We start from the raw sequence: 21,501 nt of genomic DNA on the forward strand, positions 1-21,501 counted from the left end.
CACTATGCTTTTTTGATCCGCCTCCCCCCGATGCAACTCTCCTACTCCCAAACGACAATTCTGTGCAAATTTCCTACTGCGGTTGGAAAAGCTCCCTGTGACCTGAATGTAAGGCCGGGACCAGCTCGGGCCGATTATGGATTGTCCAACCGTTAAACAATCTTGTTGATGAGGATATGGATACTCCAATTTTATTGTGAGATTTTCCCGAGATGCAAATGCCTGGGACCGACAATCCCCCCTGTTAAACACAAGACAGGGCCGCCGCGGGGCGAAGCTTGCTCCTGAAAGTCCGACATTTGTTTGGCGTTGCGATATACATATCTGGCAACAACTATGAGACACCATTCCACGCGGCCGTGTGCTCACTTACCACAGACTACAACTGAACTGACTGTTTTCCTTCGTTTTCTCCATCCATATTAAGCGGGTTACGATACATTGATATTGATGCCATGCTGCGCGTTTCTCTTTTTTTTCTCTCTGCTCGCTATTATGCAAACTGCGTATTTGTGACCTATATCCGGTTGTCATTGTTTTGTTTGCTGTTTGTTTGCTGCAAGATACCCGTCTTTTCTGGCTTTGTGTTTGCCTCAGTGTCTCTCTCCTGTGATGTACAGTTTTCACTCTGTTTTCGGATTCTGAGCGTAGGCGTCTACTTGTGTTTAGTATGTCATGCCCTCGATGTTTCTAGAACCTTTTTTGGAATGTTACCTTATTGCCCTGCCATCTTGAAGCGGTGTAACGCTCGGAGAAAAAGATGGCCTAGGTGGCTGATCCTATCCAATGGAAAGAAAGTTGCTGATTCCATAGCGTGAGTCTTGTTTGCCCATTGTGTTTTGCTACTGCATGAAACTTCTATACGTGTTCCAATGTTTATTTATCATGATAGTATTTCTCTGAATACCAGTCGCAACGATCCGTGATACGGGTTTCGACTGCACGCCTGCAGATGTCTGAAGAGCAAGAGCAGGCTTGTCTCTCTCTCTACGTATGAAATATCAAACTTAGGCCGCTTATCTGTGGGTGTTTGTCGGGCGTTTCTTCTCCGTGCACCCACACCCACCTGTCAACCAACAGTCAACGAACAATTTAGTACTGTGCACTGCAGCACAACTTCCTCAAGACAATGACAGTGTCGAATTACTCGACTTTCGAACAACCAACCGCCCTTCCCTTATAGTGTCCGGGCGTGGTTGTACTACAGGGTACCTGTGCTGTTTATATTCCAGAATATATACTATGTTTTACATCACATCGTTGGATAGATAGGGGAGATCGTCCTAGCCGTTTGGAAGATGTTGTGTGTGTGTGGTTTCCATCCGTCCGCTTCAAGCCCTGCTCCTCTTCAAGATACCGTTTGACACTCGCCTTTATTATCACCACCAGGCCTTCCCGTCTGTAGGCAGCGGGGAAAACGCAAGAAGCAAAAATAAGCGTAAGGAAGGATACGCAATCTGCGGAATAGACGAATGTATTTTACTAAGGATAAAATATATCGGCAACGACGAGGACCGAGTTCGCAGGAAGAGCAACAACCACAACCACGACGACATCGTCCGCATCACTATCCCGGGATGTTCACCTTCCAACCACCCTCTCTCTCCTCCCAAGAAATTGACATCGCCCTCCAGCACGCGCAACAAGCCATTCAGCCACCACCACCACCACCACAACAACATCAACATCAACCGCGTTTTCCTGGCATACCGTATCAATCGCAATCGTACCCACTGCAGCCCCTCTACTCCCCCCCCTTCAGTGTTGCAGCGGATAGCATAAGTAGCCCCTTCAACATCGCTAGCACCGCCCTCAGCAGCAACAGCAACAGCAACAGCAGCAGCAACCATCCCCACCACCTCGTGCCTAACGGGCCGAACATGAGCACACAAGAGCAGGTTCGCAGAACCAACCTTGCCGCCACACTTGCAAATGGCATCGTTAGCCCGCGTGCGAGCCACATGCAGCTTCATCCGATGATGTGTGCGGATGGCAGGTTCCCGGCGGATTTTCAGGTTCCGAGGACTGTTGAGGGGGTTCTCTTGCTTGATAGTATGTATTAACAAAAAGAATTAATATACTATATATATATATATATAATACATCGGACATCCCTTATAACCCTAACCTCCCCTCCCTCCGGCTTTGCCCCCCTGCTTTTCCTTTTCCTTAGATTTTAGCCAAAAAACCACACACATAACAACCGTGCATGTCCATGTTATAAAGATACCCAACTCGACCGTATCCTCCAAGACTACAAACTCTAAACTGACGCCCGCTCCCTGCTCCTTACCCTACCACCACGTCATAGAAGTACGCTAGTGAACGCCAGGTGTTCGTCGTCGCGCTTCCGACAGGCCAAATTGCATATTCTCCTTGAGTATTTGGGGGCTGTGAGGATTGTGGAGGATAGATCGAATAGAGCTGGGTTCTGATGTTGGAGATGGACTATATATTTCTCTCTCTCTCTCCTCTGGACCTTTCGGATTATGTTTTGTGTTTTATGCCTATACGATGCTATGTCCCCAGATGTTTGTTTGTTTGTTTGTTTTTTTTTTACGTACTTATTTATTTATTTTTTTCTCCCAGTGAGCAAGCAGTGTGTAGAAAAACTATAGCAATCAAAGAAACTTTCGAGAAGCAGTTAAATGCCTCAAACTAAGCCTTCTTTGAATTTTTTTCCCTTGCTTTTCTCTTTGTTCGAGTCCGTTGAAGTTGAAGAGTTTCGGTAGTTACAGATTCACCAACTTTTCTTTCCTTTTCTTTTTTCGTCCTTGGAATGGATTCATCCAGATGCTATCATTGGGTTTGTTTCAGGCATTGTAATAAAGTTAGTTATCACGCACCAAGCCTTTCAATATTATTAATGGTCATCATCTCGTATCTCGTCGAGTGGGGAGGTGTATACAGAAAACTTGACCTCGCTAAGTGCGCCACTTGACCTCGTTACATAATCATGACCCCGACCTCGCACAATACAGTAATAATCAGTTGGTAATTGACTTTCAACCTTTCAATTCACTCAATCTTTCAATTCACTCATTCTCATTCACTCAATCAATCAAAGCATTAGCTGATTCATAATCAATTAAATGAACAGACAAATTCATATAGAATATAAAGAGATATTTTACAGAATTTTAAAATATATTAAGATAAAAATATTTAACAATTAATTTTAAATTGATTTTAAATTGATTCTGAATTGATTAATTGATTATAATAATAAAAATAAATTCAATCTATATATTTAAGTAATTAACAATTGATTGAAAATCAATTGATAATCAATTCAGTGCCACGTTTCGGCTTTTGATTTCTGCTCGAGGCTGACTGGAAAATATACTGAACGGAGGGCGACATCTGTGTAAATTATATAAATACTTACTTTATTATTAAATTCAAGAATAATTTCAGTATTAAATTGATTTTAAATTGATTTTGAATTGATTGTAGAATTGATGATAAATAATTGAGTGGTTTCAAATTACAAGAAAGGATGTATTGAGCGAGGTCAGGTAGTGGCACGGGCCACATTTGCGAGGTCAGCTTACATAACGAGGTCAAGTGGCGCACTTAGCGAGGTCAAGTTTTCTGCTTCCTGAGTGGGGAGTTCGCATTTCAACTTATTAAGGTTGGCCTGATGCGCATAGGGAATTCCAGCCTGAGAAGGATAAATTTTGACATAGTTTTCAAAAAATAAAAATAAAAAATAAAAAAATAAAAAATAAAAAAAAAATAAAAAAATACAATCGCTAGGTTCGTTCAGAAGTTCTGTATTTCTCCTAGATTTTCCAAGTTCAATATCTGGAGAAATTTTTCGTCTAAAAGGTGAATCATCCGGTATGATTGATATCCCAATGCGAAATAGTTTGTTTAGGGAAAGTGCACAATGATATATAGGTCTGAAATAGGTTTTCTTTTCTAGCTATTTAGATAAATAGTGTAGGCGTCTGCAAACCATGCAAATATAGTTCAAATGAGAGATAAATTGCCCAAAGATTTAAACAAAGGGAAACCATGTAGAAATGGCAAAACATGTGCCTAGCGATTCGTCTTTCAAGATATGATCACAACCAAGCGTTTGTAGAGGGCCGTGGTTTCGGTCCTTCCTAGCTGTCCTCGCCAGTCTTACCGCTGATCCAGGGAAAGTTAGTCCATTAAGCCCCCATTCCTATGAAAGAATTGCCGGCGTGATTTGATAGGACAAATCTTACCTTAAAGTGAATGACAGTGCCTAGCAGTAATCATCACCCCAGTCGTAGCCGGGGCCATCCTCAGGCAGACGCTGGCAGGCATGTGGGCATCTAACGTAGAGCTCAATTGCGCCGTGGTCCAAGCATTGGAATAGAACCCTCCTTCTATCGTCGAATTGTAGGCCGGAAGCGAGCAGGGCGTTTTGGATGGTTCGCTCATAGTTGCCTAGGAATAGATAGAGAAAAAGGGTTTTGGCGTTAGCCAAGTCTGTGCCGGTGAGGCAGCTTTTGGGAATTTTCCGGCGTTTTTGAAGACATGACATGCCTCTTTGGAGAAGAGAGGCATCGCAATATTTTAGGCCGGGTTTGCCTAGATGACAATACCATTCATTTAGCTATTGGTTCAAGACCTTGGTTTTTCGTTTTTTAGATAGGGAAGGCTCAACAGTTTTCAGCAATCGAAGTGCCAACCATGGCGAGAAATGTGACGGGGAAGAGGAGGGTAGGGGGGTGCATTGTGATTTGAGAGACGTTTGCAAGTTTGGAATTGCGGGAATGTGGTGAAGTAAAGATTTGAATGTAGGTGCCGATATTGTTGTTCTTTTTGTTCTTCTTGTTGCGGATGATGCTGCTGCTGGCGATGATGATGATGATGATGATGAAAGGGATATTGAATAGAGGAAGACGTTGCCTTTTATAACTTGAAGGGCAGGCTCCTGAGAACTATCAATTCTTAATTTGGAAATTTTGAAGGTGCTTTTCTCCCCGAATCCGATGCGATTGAGTGAAACCCCCCTCTCTATTCTCAATGGGTATTGACTCCCATAACAGCCCCATAACATTAGTTGCTTGAAGGGCTTTAGCAATGGAAATGTGTTTTGACTGCCAAATTTTACATCGATAAAATGGTTCACTTGAGGATGGGCTTGTGGAGGCAGGCCAAATAGAAAATTGTGTGGGAGGCGATTCTGCCCCAGGGGTTCTTGGGATCGGTCTTGAAGAAAGAGCCAGTCTTCTTAGCTAGCTCTAATCTGTCATACATCACTGACATCAGTTCAAGTTTCCTAAACTCAATTGGAGGGATCCTGTTAACCGATTGTGGGGTCCTGGCGCAATGGTTAGAGGGCTGAGCAGTAGCCTTGCAAATCTCGCCTCGCACAGGCACGACTGTGAGTTGAAAGGAGGTCATTACTCCTGAGAGGACATCGAGGGCTAAACAAACCCATGATCTTTCTATTTAGGGGCACACTCTTTCACTTTTCAGTGCCAATGGACTCCATTGAAAGAGAACCTGCATAAATCAATACCAAAATAAGGTTGGTTATAAAGTGAACAAGGTAGCTAGAGGCTAATGTGAGGCTTTTCATGCCACACAGTACGTCCACCAACCCCACAGCGGGCCACCTCTGCGGCGTTGGGAGCTACATGACGTCGGACAGATTGAAGCTAGCGGGCGTTTCAGCATTGAGAAGCGACACGTGACTAGGGGCCGAAACCTGTTGAGGGTCCCGGGTTGATTCGGCCCTTCTACCAACAGTGCGCTGGTGGTGATTGAGCTCTTTTGCCCCAGTAGTAGCCTAGAAAACCTTCCAAACTTTGGCGGCGGGTACCCCGCTTATATCGCTTATATCGCCTAGTCAACCAGTGGGAGATCTTTGAGGCTAGCGGGCTTGGCGTATGGGGGCGGCTCCGCAGCGGGATTTATAGGGCTGCGCTTAGTCTCAACATCATCTGCACTAACACCACCATCATCACTACGGCTCGCCAAAATATACCTTATAGAAAAGAACTCACAACTTAAGCCGCTTCATCGGTTTACATAATGTGGATTCCCTTGCCAGGCCCCAAATTCCTATGTTAATCATCCCAATTACCAGGTACTGGACTGAACTGATAGACGTTGATCGCTCCAGGCACTGTGATATCCATTATTGGAAGTTCTCGGGGTGGTTCTCCAGTTGGAAAGTGCCTCATTTCCTCATGGAGAAACTTCGTCAATACTGTGCTACAGTGGGATTTTGGGGTTCGCTCAAAATACGCAAGGAGTAAAAACGCACTGTGGACCAGAAGATAGGGGGTTGGGGCGAGGGTCCGCAAACAAGATGCCTTGCAATGGCAACTTCTTTCTATTTTGAGGAACTTCGAGAGACTTCATGAAGTAATCATCTCGAGAATCTCCAGAACTGCTTTAATATTTATGGGGCTGTGGCTTCCGTGAGAAATGAGGGCAAGAAGAATCAAAAAGCCATCCAACTCCCCTAAATATCCTTCATTCAAGATTCAAAATCGACATAAATTTGCCTTAAGATAATCAGAACACTCTGTCATTGCTACCATCATGAAGGCTATCAATTTTCCCACCCTTGTTCTCTCACTAGTCTATGCTACCGGTATTGTTGACGCCCTTGTGACCCGTACCATTCAGGAGCAAGCCAAAACCGACCCAGTTGAACACGGCAACTACGGTAACTTTGAAGATGAGATTTGGAGGTATCAGAAGATTAGTTGAGCTTTTTGTTGGGGTAAAACCGGACGAGTGGAACAATTCAAGTATGGTCAAAGTTCATTTCTAGAAAGCCCTGTATATCCTGGCAACTGCTAATCGAGAGAGCCATTAAAGTTCACAAAAGGGGTGTCCTTCCTCCTGAGGTGCATGATCTCCGATCTCGAACTCCAAGGTGGAAGTAGAGAATCTCCTTTTACAGCAGGACTTAATGGACCAGTGCGATGTTGGGGTGAGATGTGCGTACAGGAATGCAGAGAAAGCCGTCATCTCAGGAGGCAAAGGTGGCAAGTTGCTTCTCAGAAAGATTAGGGACACATATGGGCCAAACTCTTGGGGATTTCTGCAAGGGCCATTCATGGCAAACCTCGCTGGCGTGGGTATCCAGAATTCCATCATTACCGCCTCCTTTCGCGGCGCAGGAAACAGGGGCGGCATTAAGCAATGTTCGACGACCAACACCGACGCTAATGCTTTTTTGGAGATGCTTAAAATGGTTGACAACAGAGATCTCAACATCAGCGCCTTGAAAATGGAGAAAACAACACCTACTGAGTAACGGGGTACCGTGAGTATCGCGATTGTTGAAGATGGCAAGAATCCACCAGTATTGTGTGGCGCACCACCGGTTAGGCAGTATATATTTGGCGGAGGGACGTTCTGCTTCGCTTGCTCCTGTGTTGGAATTGATCGAAGATCTCTACGTAAGATGTTTCTTACCCCCGCAAAGTTATCAGAGTTGGATGTCCCGAGTGCCGAGAAGCGCTTCGTTGAATTGAAGGCGTTCAGATCCGCTACACATTCCAGTTGTGAAGCCTGGTTGTTTCGTTATTCAACGCTCGTTTGCGACCAATGTATCTAGTTTAGTCCTTTATGCAGTGTATGCTCTTTGTTCGTTTTGAAATCAAGTTAAATAAATGTATATCTGATTCTCTACGAAGTTCAAGCTGCTCCATTTCAGCGGAGATTCTCAAGCGCGTAAGCTCATAAACGTGCCGTATGTCTTGAATTAGTTAAAGCTCTATAAGAGTGTAGACCGAGGTACGGAGCACAAGAACTACAGCGTAAGTATGCGCCATTTAAGAAAGATGGCTTATTTTTAGTTGACGCTAGGGCTGATAGAGTTGGCGCCAACCCCCCCCCAAGCGGATGATCCCTAATATACATCGGCCTGCACGTAGTTTAACTAAACTACCCCAACTTGGTGGATACCGACACCGGGGGTCGGACGAGTAAGCTTCAACTCCGCAGCCCACCGACGTTTGCCGCCTTCTTGGAGGCTGGGCTGTGGACTACAAATATCTCAGTCGCGCCGTTCCCTCTTTTTTCATTCTGCTTTGTGAGATCGTAGTGATGATATAATCATCGCAACCTGAACACCCCTCCGCTAGCGCACCTTGAAGAAGAAGAGAAGGAATAAAGCAGTCAAGCATCATGGACCAGGCAGCTTTTTTGCTCGATGGTCTCCCCAAGGCGATGGACCTCCTGGTCCAGTATTTCTCGCTGATGAACACCATGACAAAGGTCGTGTTGTTCTCGCTCCTTGTGATGGTTGTGCAGAGACATAGATCTAATAAGGTGTGTGATTTTTTCTTTCTATATTGTGGTCTGATGTATTGTATCATCCCCGTTGTCTACATTTCCACTTCTATTGACATGTATGCAAAATGGTGCAAGACGATTGGCACGGTTGAGATAAAAATGTGTGTGAGAGTCATCTCCAAAATATCGAGCTGCAATATGGCCTACACACAAGCCTGTTGAATTTTATATTCTGTTTTCTGAGATCAAGTTTTGTCTTGATCACTGCGTATTCGTCTCTCGTCTCAATGAACTTATTTGTTTGTTTCGCTGCGAATCTATCTTTGGCGATAGGCGATTTTAAGCCGCATTTATGATCGGGATTATCGAGCATGGCTGATACTTGAATATAAAATAACAGAGAGCGGAAATAGAGCGTCAGAAAAAATTCGATGCTATCTTGTGTACTTCAGATTTCCCCCTCGTTGAGCCATTACAGAAGTTCGACTGGGAAAAAACTGAGCCACTCAAACTGCGGCCGTATAAGCCTAAATACCATCTTACAATGGGTATGTAGTCCCTCACCACCACTGTTTTGAGCGGATAACACGAAGTCAACAAGCAGGAAAAATCGTAAACGTATATTCAACTTACTCTGTTAACAGGTCTCGAAAATCTCGACCCCAGTGAACTCATCCTGATGGACAAAACATACAAAGAGAGAATAACCCTCCGCCGCGAACTGCTTAAGAAGTACCCTGATGTCGTCTGTCGAGTGAACAAGGACGATGAGGAAGACCCGCGGATCCGTCCCGCCGTTCATGAGCTTTACAGATACATTATGGGTATATATCTCCCCAATAGATACCCACAGATGTTCAAACTTGTCCAGACCGATTTCGAAACTGGGCCCGCTCTAATGGTCTGCAATCTGACCACGATGGAACTTTTCCCAATACAGATCAGCTCAACCCGCACGACAAGAAGCATTCTTGAAACACTAATCAAATCAGTGGACGAGGATATATTGATCCTGCTCCCCGACCAGAATAGTGGTGATGACAATGGCAAAAAAAACGGACAGAGGAGAGCTCAACAAGAGAAAAACGAAGAGACAAGCGAAAAGAATAGTGACGACTCACCCAGCGATCCATCAGATGAAGTCAAGTATATCCTCGAGGCGTATGCAACATGTTTCCCGTCCGGTTTCGACACGCGGGAAAAGCTTGGCAAACCCTTGGCTCAGATCCATGAGCCGATACCTGGATATAGACTAAAGCTTGAGAAGAGCATGGATCGGTTTTTCCATAAACTCCCAGCTGGAAAATATCTCAAGCGCGTCAATTGGAGTGTTACGGTGGATGCAGAGCTGTTTTCGCCTTTTGGGGGCATTCACGCGCACAATGGGGAAGAAATCACTCAACTTAAGTTGAAAGAAGTGGATCTTGACAATGTGAGTGTTCCTTTAATTTTTAAAATACCCTCTTTCAAGCTCACGAACGATGTGACTTTTTATTGAAATGTCATGTTTCAGGGAGCATTGAACTAACTCCGAAACCATCACGATAGACCTTCTTGCGATGCGAGCGTCAGACTCTCTTCCGCCTGCCGCAGTCAGGGGCGATGGTATTTTCATTCCACACGTATCGATATCCCATTCAAGAAATCAAAGATGAGGGGTCAGCTGAAGACCTGGCAGCGGCAATCGACGGTGTTAGCGAAGGCAGTATTCCGGAGATGGCGGTTTATAAGCGGATACCAGCATGGGGAGAAGCGATCAAGGAGTTTCTAAGAAGTTGAAGAAGGTACTAACTAGACGACTATTTGCTTTCTCTAGAATTTGGGTGAACTTTTGATGTCAAATACCAATGGGGTGTGCATGGCATGGTGCTTTGAATGCATAGGTGCACTTTTTATTAGCACCGGCCAGCTAAGTCAAACTTTTCATGTTAAATATGCATGATTTTGTTTTATAATGTCATCATTTTCCCTCATTTTCCCCTTTGATAATCAAAATTCCCAGCAGCAGCACCCAGTTCGCTTTTCTAACGTAGTCGTTCTAATACCTTAATGAGATCCGCCGAAACTCCCATGGCAGTAACAGCACCACCAGCTCCAGCACCCTGGATAATCAACGGGTTCTTCCCATATCTTTCCGTATAGAAACTAATAATATTGTCACTCCCCTTCAGGCCCGCAATGGCACTGTCCTTGTCAAACTTTTCCAGCCCAACCTTAACAGCGTTGCCCGCAACATCCACGCTGCCAACATATCTCACAACTTTCCCTTCGACCTCCGCTTTCTCCTTGATCGCCTCCATCCGATCATCGAATTCAGGAAGACGCTGCATAAATTCCTCAGCACTAGAGACCCCCTCAAGTTCTGCGGGAATCAAGCTCTCAATCGGGAAAGATTCGGGGCTCTGAACCTCTAGGCCGGCAATCCGGGCTAGGATGGTTAGTTTCCTCGCGACATCCATGCCATTCAGATCATCTCGGGGGTCTGGCTCTGTATAACCGAGTTCCTTAGCCTGTGAGACAACCTGGCTCCATTTCTGCACAGTGCTGCCAGATGGAGCCGTCACGGGGGCGAAGTTATTGAATAGGAAAGAGAGAGTTCCTGAAAATACACCCTCAATGCGGGTGACTCGGTCACCAGTGCTAACGAGATCGCGCAAGGTAGAGATCACCGGCAAGCCGGCGCCGACTGTGCTTTCGTGGTAGACGAGTGAGGAGGTGCCAGCGGCTGTGTCGAATATGCTTTTCCACGTATCGAAGGAAGAGGAGAATGCTTTCTTGTTTGGGGTTACGATGCTAATGCCTTTGCTGAGGAAGAGGGGGTAGGCTTCCGCGATGGTGGGATCTGAAGTGTTATCGACCAGCACGGCGCGACCGGGAGCCTGGGACATGTAATCAGCTATCTGCTCTGGCTCCCAGGCTCCAGATTTGGTAAAGGGAGAGGAAGCTGAGAAAGCAGATTGCCAATTGTCGGGATCAATCGCGGGGGAGTAACATGTGGAGGGCGAAGTGGCTGTCACTGAAGAGCGGGCAAGCAGGATCAGAGGTGGCGCATTGGGGAGACGGGATAATTGAGTGAGGAAATGGGATCCGACGCCGCCAACCCCTGTGTAAGAAGGTATTTGTTAGTTAGTTAAGGAATTTTTTTTTTTTTTTTTCTCGGTATGGATGGATTGCATTTTATGTTTTCAGATGAGCTTACCGATGACTCCGAGATAGATAGCTTTGCTTGTCATGATGGATTCAATTGGAGTATAGTTCATAAACCAGTTATTAGTAGCAATTGAAATATCCAAACCTGGGATTCTAAAATAGTGTCTAGTTATCTGGAATTTACTCCCTTTTATGTAGACAGCTGTGGTGTAAATTGTTGATGTTGAAGTGGGAGGTTGCGGGGCAAAAAGACTTCGCCCGCAGCAATCACGTCAGCCGCCGCCGAGCTATCTATCAACTAAGCTTCTATTCATAGCCACACCTTCATATTCAGCTCACCCCTACAGCTCAACTATAGCTCGTGGGTGCGGCCTATGGCCCGTCTACATATTCTTTCCTGTCGAGAACAGCTCAACTGAGCGATAACCCGCCTTTACTAGAGTTATGCCGACAGATTCTCAATCGCTGTACGGCATTCGCCGCCCCAAATCCACCGCGTCGCAAAAAGACCTCACATCCTCCTCCACTCTAGCCTTCACCACTCATCTCTCCGCCCTAATATCGAAAGAATCAAACCCCTCTACATCGTCTTCCGCTACGCAACCCACCAAAGGTCGCCCCCGACCGTCCCGCTCAAAACCAGATATCTTCACCATCCACAACAAGAACGCACACAAACGCGCCGCAGCAGATGTCTCCGGGGACTCACCACATGTCATTCACCAAGTCCACAAACGAGGAGCAGACATTGGTAATATTGACGATGCGACACTCCAACGCTCTAAACGAAGACTGGCCGAAAAGGCTAAACTATACGAGGATTTGAAGAAAGGCGAGCATCTGGTGGATAGCAGCGATGAGGAGGAAGATCAAACTGCCTTGAGAAACCCAGCAGTGCATGCAACGAGGCGGGCTGAAAGCAACAGTCTAGTCGATTTTGATCGCAAGTGGGCGGAGGAGGAGGCGATAAGGGCACGGAGGGCACGAGGCTCAGCTTCCCCATCTGGTTCGGATAGGGACGCCGACAACGACGACCGCGAGAAGGAGGATGTTTTACTTGTCGACTACGTTGATGAATTTGGTCGCTCGCGTCGAGGTACCCGCGCAGAAGCCGCGGAGGCAGCTCTACAACGACGCAGTGCGCCACTGCCGCGGACTGCAGCTGATGAAGATGGTGGTGGGCTGGACAGCGACATTACACACCCCACCAACTACAACATCCTCCCATCAGCCAAACCAAAGCGCCCTACGAACCTCATCTACGGCTCCACGGTCCAATCTGCAGCTTTCAATCCGGACGCAAACATTGCCGCGCGCATGGAGCATATTGCAAAAAAGCGGGATCGCACCCCGACCCCTCCCCCAGAAACTCACTACGATGCAGCAGCAGAAGTCCGCACGCGGGGCACGGGGTTCTATGCATTTTCTAAAGATCAGGCGGCACGCAAAGAGGAGATGGAGGAGTTGTTAAAAGCGAGGAAGGAAACTTTGGGCGAGCGGGATGCGGCTACGAAGAAGGAGAGTGCTAGGGAGAAGGCAAAGGATGAGAGACGGAGGAAGATCGAGGAGCTTAGGTCGAAGAGGAGGGCTGAAGAGTTTTTGAATGGGCTGGGTGATTTAGAAGGTATAGGCGGTGATATCGGGAAGGGTGAAAGATAAACGATATGTTGTGCATGCTTAGGGCTCATCTATTCATAGTTATGTTCTTGCACCTGTTTCTGTTTGAGTTGGATATACCCCAAGGATACGGTTTGCGGGCGTTTGAAAGCACTTTTTAATGGGAAATTATTGAAAAAAATTAATTACTGAAGCAGCCATGCATAGCCAAATTGGATTAGGTCAATATAAGAATAAACATATTTCAAATATATGATTGCTCTCCCATAACATAATCGATATCATCCACCTTCTATATACCAATAAATGTATGAAACAGAACAAAGGAAAATGGACAGTGACTTCATGCCGCTAAAAAGCAAATGAAAACAGCGCCCAAAACCAATAAATAACGAATAGGAATCGTACCTCGCTGTGGTCATTTCGCCTGACGCCGCATCTCTTTCCGGGCGGAGTAGATCAACAGGAGCAATAACTAGCGGGCATAAGTAAGTCCTGAAATGAGGAGATATGTCAATATGGAAATGCAGATGAGTTAAATGCAGACATTAATCCTATATATATATTTCACTTCTCGTCATTCCTTTCCCAGAGGAACAGGAAGTGTGGCGGAAGAGGCATTCACCGTAGCCTTCTTGCCAGGGCGCTAGATAGCTCTATGGAGTATCAGCGGATCAGTGTTTTTGCAAATAAAAAAACAATGGAACGTATAAAGGGATGACTAACGGGAACAAACGTCGTCGCTCCTTTCTTGTCTTCTCAATCACGTCTGCTAGACAGGATTCACGACGTCGCTATGTTCGGGTTGTCTTCTTCGGGTAGAAAGGACACATATGATTGTTTTACCTGTGACGGCCTAGGCTCTCGGATCGATAATCCAAAGACCATAGCTTTTCCCACGGTCTCGGCTTTGATGTGCGCTTGCTCGGTGACGAAAGAGGAGAAGAGGGTGCGACGTTAGCACCACCGTTGCGGTGTGTATTGGGAGTTCGAGATTGAGAACCAGCTCTGTCCCGCGATGTACCCTATTTTTCGGGATAAAAGGAGAAGATAAAACAAAAAAATCATCAGCCGACAAACAAACATGTTTTTCATCATTTCCATAAAATAAAAATTTATATATAAGGCTCATAAATATTTTATATTTTCATTCTCCGTTTGAAGGACCCAATAAAAGATCTCTGCGAACCTCGTCGAAAATAGGTGCCTCCGCCCTCCGTTCCTGCGCACCTGAATCCCCCGCTGCTGGCAACACATTATCTCCTGCAGACTCTGCGGCTTGCAGTGTAGGCACCGGCGTGCCTATCTTCGATGCTGAGCTGTTCCGTCGGCTATCGAGGCTCTTCGTCAATGTTTTCGTTGCTCCTCCACCGTTAGTTGGTCGTTTTAAACGGATACTCCCTTTAGCATCCACATGCGCTGATGCAACGGTGCTTTTAGCTAGCCCCGGCGTGCTTGGAGCCCCAGGTTTCTCTTCTGACGCATCAAGTAGATACCATCGCAGACCGTCCGAGAGCTCGAAAGGATTATCATCATCAATTGAGGCACCATCGCTTGCTTCCCCGATGGAACGACGGTCCGGATTTGTGCCATTCATAGACTTGGAAAGATCCACCACTTTCTCTTCGATCTTTGAGATCCGCGCAAGTAGCCAGTCACGAGTATGTAATTTATGCACTTCTTGCTCTCGAAGGAAGTAGTGGGGAGCGCCAACATTGAATGCGGCCCACGATCGGATGGCCTGGTTGCGAGTTGGCAAGAACAGCGCTAGATCCCCTTCCTTGAACGATCGATATGCAATCTTTTCGTGAGATTCACTCTGGAAACGGTGTGACTTTTCCCGATACCCACGAGCTTCCTTTTGCCATTTACGTGCTAAGGTTTCGATATCCTTCACGCGCTTGACTACCGCTTCGCCGAATAACTCCACGCTAAATTCATTTATTGCGGTGATGAACGCGGTGTAATTTGACTGTTCCTCCTCCCGATCGTTCGTATTAACCCTCTCTAACAGTTTCGGGTCATGAATCATTGGAGTAGCCAATGGAGACTTGACGCTTTCTCCGAGCAATGAACTATTGTTGTTGACCTTAGACGCTCGATGGATGACCATGCTGTTATCTTGGCGAATGACTGTGAAACCAAGCTGTTGAAGTATCCGGTTGAGCTGCTCAACATGGGAGAATAGTTTTTCGGAGAGCTCTTTAACCCAGCTTTCCTTTATGCTAAGCAGTGAATCGTTACGCTCTCCGGTGGTTTCCAGCATTTCGACCTTCTTTTGCCACGTACGAATATCATCTTCGAAACCTTGCGCACGAGATTCCTCAACGGCGAGCTTTTCGGTCAAGGTAGCAACTTTGCGCTCCTCCTCCGCAACTCGTTCTTTCAGGGCCTCTGAACCGGTCTCCCCAGCGGAGAATTTAGACCTCAGTGTGCTGAGCTGCTTACGCTCATCCTCCAGTTCCGTTCTGACCGCTGAGAGTTTTATCGTTTCCTCGCTCAGCATCTTTCGCAGTTTGGATCGTTCCGATTCTTCAGCCGCGAGTCTTGCCCTCAGCCCGTCAGTTTCAGCTTCCATTCGTTCTACTTTCTCCAACAAGCACTTGTTTTCTTCACTGGCTTTAGCAAATGCTTCATCAGCGCCTTTGGAGTGGATAGCCAGTCCTTCCGACAGGACTTCAATTGCTCTAATAAGAGAAGATAAACCGCCAGGGGCAGAACCACCTGGAGATAAATGCGCGTGAGTGGTTTGTAGAGCGTTTACGTAGTCTCGTTGAGTTCGATCAACCTCTTCAAGTTTCGCTTTTAGCGATGTATTCTGGGCGTTGGCCTTTTCGCTAGCCTCCCGGAAAGCCTGGACCTGAGTCGTGAGAGTGGCTATCTCCTTGGAGGTATCGTTTCGCAGGTTATCGAGTTCTGTCTGTAGAGCGGTTATTTGTTCATCAGCAACAAGCTTCTCGTGCTCCCGGGCATCCATCACTCTATCCAGCTCCTCTTCAGTTTCTTCAAGCTTGATTTTGATCGATTTCGCCTCCGATTCTAGGAACCTCCTTTCATCTTCAAATTCCCGCTGCTGCGCCTCCAAGTTTTCCATTAAATCTTTCTTGGTAGATTGGGCCTCTTGTATTTTATCACTACTGGACTGGCGGTCCAAATGTGCTTCCTTCTGGAGTCTGGACACATTTTCTTTCTCTGCAACCAGTTCGGCCTCCAGACTAACAATACGTTGCACCAAAGCCTTGTCTTCCGGAGTCTGGTTTGACGACATACGCCGGGAGGATACAGATGACCTTCTTGAGAGTGTATCTGGGCGAGGGGAGGCTGGGGAAATAGGGATATCAGAACCAAAATTTGCGCTGACAGGTCGGCTCATCTGGCTTTGTCGATGGAGAAGGTCTTCTAATTTTCGAATACGACTCTCCGAACCTTTTAGCCTGTCCTCGAGCTTTGTCTTTTCATCCTTCAAGCTCCGAACCATATCATCCCCGCGGTTAAGAAACGAACTTCTGCCGATATCAAAAACGCTTCCATGTTTAAATGCCTTTGCTTTTCGTCTCTGCTGTCGGGTAGGTGCGTCCAAATCTTTCAATAGCTGTGTTAACTCCTGAACGGCAGAGTTGGTATCAGGCTTTGTTTTTAGCTCTTCGATGTAAGCTTCGACTTCCTTGCGAGAAACTTCAGGCCATTCAGGCTGCTGACCGCCCTGCAAGTTGATCTCTATACCAGGGGTGGCGTCTTCGGGCAATGAGACAAAGGAGCCTATATTTTTAATCCATTTTTTCCGTCGACGTTGCTCTTCATCTCGAAAGACTGCTAATTCTTCAGCGATACTAAGAGAATCATTTTTCATTTTGTCACTCCATTCACGGCGGCGGACAGCCTCAATGAGAACCGACCCATAAAGGAGAGGCAATTGGGAAGCCTTGTATAGGGTTTCGAAGGCATCTCCTTCAACATCCAAATTAGATAGCTCTGTTTGGATGCCAGCTAATCGAGATTCTATTTTGGAGATTTTCTGCATACGACTAACAGCAGCCTTCATCGCCAAGTTCCGTTGTTTTATGGAGTGCTCTAAGGCAGTCTGTATTTCCAACCCCATCTCCAACATAGAGGGTAGGAGATCTTTTGTATGATTCAACGCCATCCGTGATACACTCGATAACGTCTTCTGGGTGTTTGGAAGAGCCAGAACATGTTCGTAATCAGAACTTATTTTCTTGGCGATTGTCTCGATCTCCTCAAGTAGGCTACTTGCATTTTCTTGAGGTGATGGATGGGACGCCTCAACAAGCGACTCCGTTTCCGAAGCCACCTCATGGACGGCTTTCTCAATCTCATCCATGCGGCAGGCAAAACGCTGAGAAACAGTCGACACTTGGGATGCAGCACTTTTGACCCGATCCACATCGATATAGTCTTGCAAAGTGCCGGTTTGACGCTCTTTCGCTTTCTTCGGGGTTGATGGCCGTCGTAGGAACGTGAAGTCTTTATTCGCAGGGGTAGCTTCGATATTCGTCAGTACACTCCGCCAGCTATCCAGAGCCAACTGTTGTTCCTTCAATAGATCATTCGCCCATGACTGGGCTTCCTGGAACTTGTGCTCTAGGTTTCCAACATGCGATTTCAGGTTCTCCAAGGCAACGTCGACTGCTCGGTTGATAACGTGGGTGTGTTCGATCTGGTTATCTGTAGCTCTGCTGATTGGAGCGCATTGTGCCGCCAGATTTAGAGCCCATGCCCTTCGAGCCATGTAGAGATTCCTCCATGCTTGTAAGTTATTCTGGTCCGCGAGCGTATCGGGAGGGTTTTCCGGGATAAAACGTTCGGGTGGCGCGATCTCGCGGAGATCTCTAACAGTTCCATCACTTATATAGAGCCGATCGTAAACAAATATTTCGTTCTATTGCAGTTAGCTAAAAGCGTATTTGTCAGGTTGTCTATAGAGGATTGCGGTTTTACTTACCTCCGTCGCGAGCGTCTGAGGCCGAACATTCCTCCCACGAGCAGTCATCAATATCTGCCGCTGAGCCGGTATTGAAACCTTTCGGGAGATCCATGTTCGCAAGGCATCCGGTCTATTGAGAATGGTATTAGTTCCTGGACCTATTTCCCAAATATTGATTATATATCAGTCAATAGCAGAGGGATAAAACCATACGAGGCAAATGAAACAGGATCAGCCAGCAGCTGCTCGCCCGTATGAGCGATGTAGATGTGCAACGACATTCCCCCTTCCAAAGCCACTCAAACAGCCCTCAGAGGGATAGCAGTCAGTAGGCGGAATAAAGGGAGATCATCGACGAAGGGAGAGCTGAGATATTGAGCAGTTTGGGAGTTCAGGTATCCAAATTGCTATTTTTGAACGCTACCTGAGGTCTCCATCTAGATCACATCACATCCTTAGTTTTCTGGAAGTGGTTCTTCAGTCGCCGGCAAAGGTGTGGACCACGGTCTAGCCGTTTTCGGCTCTTGGACCAACAACTTGGAACCCGCCCCGGCAACCGCCGTAAATTTTTAAACCACAAGAGCCAAAAAAACCCGCCGGCGCGTCTGTCAGGTGTCAGTTGATCGCTTGAACGACGACGCCTGACAGGACTTGGTGGAAAAAGGGGCCTGTGATTCTCGCAGAATAAAACTATTAACTGGTTAAAATAGCCAGTTTCGCGCATTCTTCTGTCCCATCACAAGATGCACCACTTGCACAACTGACAACTGACTCTACTCCGCCCGCAATGGCACCGGGAGACGAGGTGCCCGCTAGGCCACACACCCAGCTAGAACCTCATGAAGCGACATTGCTGGAACTCGCTGGAACTACGAGTGCACGGGATATCGTATCGCTGTCCCGCAAGGAATTACAAGTCTTAGAATTATATGACCGCATCCAGGAACAGGAGCTAGAGACGGCCCTATTATCACAAGGTATTTGTTTTTATACTTAAACCCAAGGAGCTCTTTATCATCCGATCAAACGGTATATTGACATATAAAACCCTATAGACTATACTGGACCAGCATTAAACGATGACGATATTGATATTGAGGAACAGCTGGCAACAGCAGAACGCGAGTTGCTCGAGGCTCGATCCACATACTCCGTCAAGAGGAAAGCTATTGAGGCAGTTCTGATGGCGGACCCAAGCATCCAATCAGTCCACGCCGTATCCGGCTCTCCCGCGGAGAGGTATGCGCCTCTCTCTCCATATACCTTCCCAAGTATATTTTATTTGGCTCTCTATGTGATATGGCTTCTCAACTCTCCCTTCCTATATTTATTATACAGAGCCCTTCTACACCTGATCAACCGCCGTGATCTCCTATCACTCATCTACACGAACCTCTCCCGTGCCCACGCGTCATGCACACAGTCGCTCTCCACCGCAAAAGTGGACAGTATACACAGCACCGCAAAGAACCAGAAACTAGTGCAAACCCTTCTCGGGCTCACGAGTGCGCAGACGTCCTGGAGAGAAGGGATAACGGACCAGAAGCTTAGATCTCAATTGGAAACGCTGGAGAAGGAGACTAAGGCCGAGAAAGCGAACTGGGTAACTATCAAACGCATCGTCAGCGCTGCTATTGTCGCGAGCGGCGTTGACTGGGCGGCGGATGAACAGCTGCACGACCTGGTGGTCGACGATGATGATGATGACGATGTCTTGGATGATACCTGAGTAATCATGCAGCAATTTCCCCCTTTTTTTTTCCTTCCCTTTTTCTGACACCACATATCCACCCCTGGAGGATAGCTATTGTCAAAGCGTTACAAGAAAACAACGATTGGTAGTTTGAATTTGTCTCCTATGCTATGTGAAGGAGAGAACTCACATCCCGGGGCAGAACACTCTACCCTTAATACGCCACTATGCGACCCCAAAATGGAGTACATTGCATGTGATTAGTTCCCTCTCATATCCGAGTTCAGTTAACGAGATATATCGTCCTCGCTCATCAGCTCCCACTACTGCCCGTGTCTTCCCTTCCAAGGGGTGCTCCTCTGATATAGGTCACGTGATGATTTACAAAACCTCCCCCCGGGCGGCGATTCAAGAGGGGAAAGAAAGCAGGGAGATCGGTTCGTTCGCTTAGTTATTATAATTAGGTTGCGAGAAAGCCATAGAGCCGCTTGCATTGGACGGATGAAGATAAATGGATTGGGGGTATTAGTTGGAACGACAATAATAGAGTTACCATCAATCGCCCTCACACCTCTCGACAAACAGAGAACAAGGCCCCAAATATTAATACGAGCTATAGTTCATTTTCTATCCGGGATATGAATTTGTTTGTTCAAGTAAAGGCTAGGCTACGTCACTCTTTTTATTTTAAAACCAGTAAGCTGGTCGGTCCAGGGAAGCAAAGCCATTATTTTGCTGGTTTTTCCGTATATGGATCGCCTTCCCATTTCACACAATACCCGCGAACGGAGGGAGACATGGTTTCTTATCCATATCTGTCTGCCAAGTGAACTCTACCCTGGAGCAGTCCCTTCAGATCAGATCGTGTAGCATGGTGTATTCGCATGCCGCTCCTAGGCTGCGTAAGGAGGGGAGTGGCCGTGGTGCAAAACTAAATAAATAAATTCACATTTGAGATTTTTTTTTTCTATTTAACTTTTTTTTTTTTTTTTTTTTTTTTTTTTTTTTTGCATTATTCATTATAATACTAATAAGATGTCTCGTTTTTACAAGGAGGCGGCTACTGAGTGATATTTTCAACGAGATCCGTAAATAAAAAATGGGTACCTTGGAGGTACAACATGTACCTGGTACCTTTGGTTATTGTGTCAGGAGTGCTTTGTTTCAAGTACACGACACCTCCAGCTTCCGTTGCTGCGCAGGGAAGGTTGGTGGTCAATGGAAGTTCCCATTGCAAAAAACCCCCGTATATTATTAATTAATAAAGCACCCCCCCCTCCTCCACCATGCCCCTTGTGGTCCCTCCCCGTGTAAACCGCTTTGGTATGCATCGAACAGGAATGCAGAGGGACGAGGGCAAGCGCAGTGAGGTTGGTTGGGCTGCGGAAGATGACCGAGTGCACGTGTGGATGCATCCATACCATACATACATACATACATACATACGTACATACATACATACCGTAAGGGTGTAAAATACCATTGTGTTGTTGTGCTGAGAGTGGAAGGGGGGTGTGTTGCAGCGATCACGCTATGTTGACTGGCCATCTATGTAGCTTCCTGGGCCCGCCTGCCTTGCGTATGGTATAGTTACATGTAAAAAAAAAATCCACACAGCTTAAATCCGAACTGGAACATATATCGGTATTACCATACGGGTCAACCAACTCTTTCCCCCTCATCAACCTCAAGAGCAACCCACAATAGTAAGACCAACCTCGACCCTGTATCGGTATGGTATTGTAACCCCCCTCTTTACCCATGCCCTCTCTGCGGTCCCTGCATGTACTCTGGCGGTTTGCTTACCAACATCCAGCGCCGATATCAGCTTCATATGAGCGTCTTGAGTATCTAG

General features: G+C 46.5%; 9 protein-coding genes across 11 annotated transcripts; 5 read left to right on the forward strand and 4 right to left on the reverse strand.

Moving 5' to 3' along the window:
- Positions 1-1,577: 1,577 nt before the first annotated feature.
- On the forward strand, positions 1,578-2,267 carry BDBG_06267 (uncharacterized protein; the record flags this gene model as incomplete). The annotated part of the gene is made up of 2 exons (XM_002623373.2): positions 1,578-2,052; positions 2,227-2,267. The coding sequence occupies 2 exons, from the start codon at positions 1,578-1,580 to the stop codon at positions 2,265-2,267; spliced, it is 516 nt and encodes a 171-aa protein (XP_002623419.2).
- A 1,970-nt stretch (positions 2,268-4,237) lies between these two features.
- On the reverse strand, positions 4,238-4,519 carry BDBG_17356 (uncharacterized protein; the record flags this gene model as incomplete). Its single annotated transcript, XM_031725096.1, has 1 exon — positions 4,238-4,519. The coding sequence occupies one exon, from the start codon at positions 4,517-4,519 to the stop codon at positions 4,238-4,240; it is 282 nt and encodes a 93-aa protein (XP_031579331.1).
- A 32-nt stretch (positions 4,520-4,551) lies between these two features.
- On the reverse strand, positions 4,552-5,038 carry BDBG_17357 (uncharacterized protein; the record flags this gene model as incomplete). Its single annotated transcript, XM_002623374.2, has 2 exons — positions 4,552-4,566; positions 4,643-5,038. 2 exons carry the CDS (start codon positions 5,036-5,038, stop codon positions 4,552-4,554), a joined length of 411 nt encoding a protein of 136 aa, XP_002623420.2.
- Positions 5,039-5,882: 844 nt separating this feature from the next.
- BDBG_06269 lies at positions 5,883-7,671 on the forward strand. Of its 2 annotated transcripts, none has more exons than XM_031722539.1 (2): positions 5,883-6,746; positions 6,817-7,671. In XM_031722539.1, the coding sequence occupies exon 2, from the start codon at positions 6,911-6,913 to the stop codon at positions 7,256-7,258; it is 348 nt and encodes a 115-aa protein (XP_031579332.1). In that variant the 5' UTR covers positions 5,883-6,746; positions 6,817-6,910; the 3' UTR covers positions 7,259-7,671. The 2 variants fall into 2 exon arrangements, with proteins under 2 accessions (XP_031579332.1, XP_031579333.1); XM_031722540.1 differs by having other exon boundaries at positions 5,956-6,020; positions 6,110-7,639.
- A 196-nt stretch (positions 7,672-7,867) lies between these two features.
- Positions 7,868-11,401, forward strand: BDBG_06270 (uncharacterized protein). The gene is made up of 4 exons (XM_002623376.2): positions 7,868-8,277; positions 8,642-8,789; positions 8,886-9,673; positions 9,790-11,401. Exons 1-4 carry the CDS (start codon positions 8,134-8,136, stop codon positions 10,018-10,020), a joined length of 1,311 nt encoding a protein of 436 aa, XP_002623422.1. The 5' UTR covers positions 7,868-8,133; the 3' UTR covers positions 10,021-11,401.
- Positions 8,171-12,716, reverse strand: BDBG_06271 (homoserine dehydrogenase). Its single transcript, XM_002623377.2, has 3 exons — positions 11,441-12,716; positions 9,363-11,344; positions 8,171-9,166 (listed from the first exon to the last, which is right to left on the reverse strand). Exons 1-2 carry the CDS (start codon positions 11,499-11,501, stop codon positions 10,266-10,268), a joined length of 1,140 nt encoding a protein of 379 aa, XP_002623423.2. The 5' UTR covers positions 11,502-12,716; the 3' UTR covers positions 8,171-9,166; positions 9,363-10,265.
- Positions 11,617-13,346, forward strand: BDBG_06272 (uncharacterized protein). The gene has a single exon (XM_002623378.2). The coding sequence runs from the start codon at positions 11,836-11,838 to the stop codon at positions 13,048-13,050; it is 1,215 nt and encodes a 404-aa protein (XP_002623424.1). The 5' UTR covers positions 11,617-11,835; the 3' UTR covers positions 13,051-13,346.
- On the reverse strand, positions 12,852-18,633 carry BDBG_06273. 2 transcript variants are annotated; one of them, XM_002623379.2, is made up of 5 exons: positions 18,167-18,399; positions 17,972-18,083; positions 14,198-17,908; positions 13,735-14,033; positions 13,150-13,664 (listed from the first exon to the last, which is right to left on the reverse strand). In XM_002623379.2, exons 1-4 carry the CDS (start codon positions 18,232-18,234, stop codon positions 13,851-13,853), a joined length of 4,074 nt encoding a protein of 1,357 aa, XP_002623425.1. In that variant the 5' UTR covers positions 18,235-18,399; the 3' UTR covers positions 13,150-13,664; positions 13,735-13,850. The 2 variants fall into 2 exon arrangements, with proteins under 2 accessions (XP_031579334.1, XP_002623425.1); XM_031722541.1 differs by having other exon boundaries at positions 12,852-13,664; positions 13,735-17,908; positions 18,167-18,633.
- BDBG_06274 (uncharacterized protein) lies at positions 18,531-20,655 on the forward strand. Its single transcript, XM_002623380.2, has 3 exons — positions 18,531-18,930; positions 19,009-19,192; positions 19,292-20,655. Exons 1-3 carry the CDS (start codon positions 18,741-18,743, stop codon positions 19,680-19,682), a joined length of 765 nt encoding a protein of 254 aa, XP_002623426.1. The 5' UTR covers positions 18,531-18,740; the 3' UTR covers positions 19,683-20,655.
- The last annotated feature ends 846 nt before the right edge of the window (positions 20,656-21,501 follow it).

Source organism: Blastomyces gilchristii, assembly GCF_000003855.2.
Source record: "Blastomyces gilchristii SLH14081 genomic scaffold supercont1.13, whole genome shotgun sequence".
NCBI lineage: Eukaryota > Fungi > Ascomycota > Eurotiomycetes > Onygenales > Ajellomycetaceae > Blastomyces > Blastomyces gilchristii.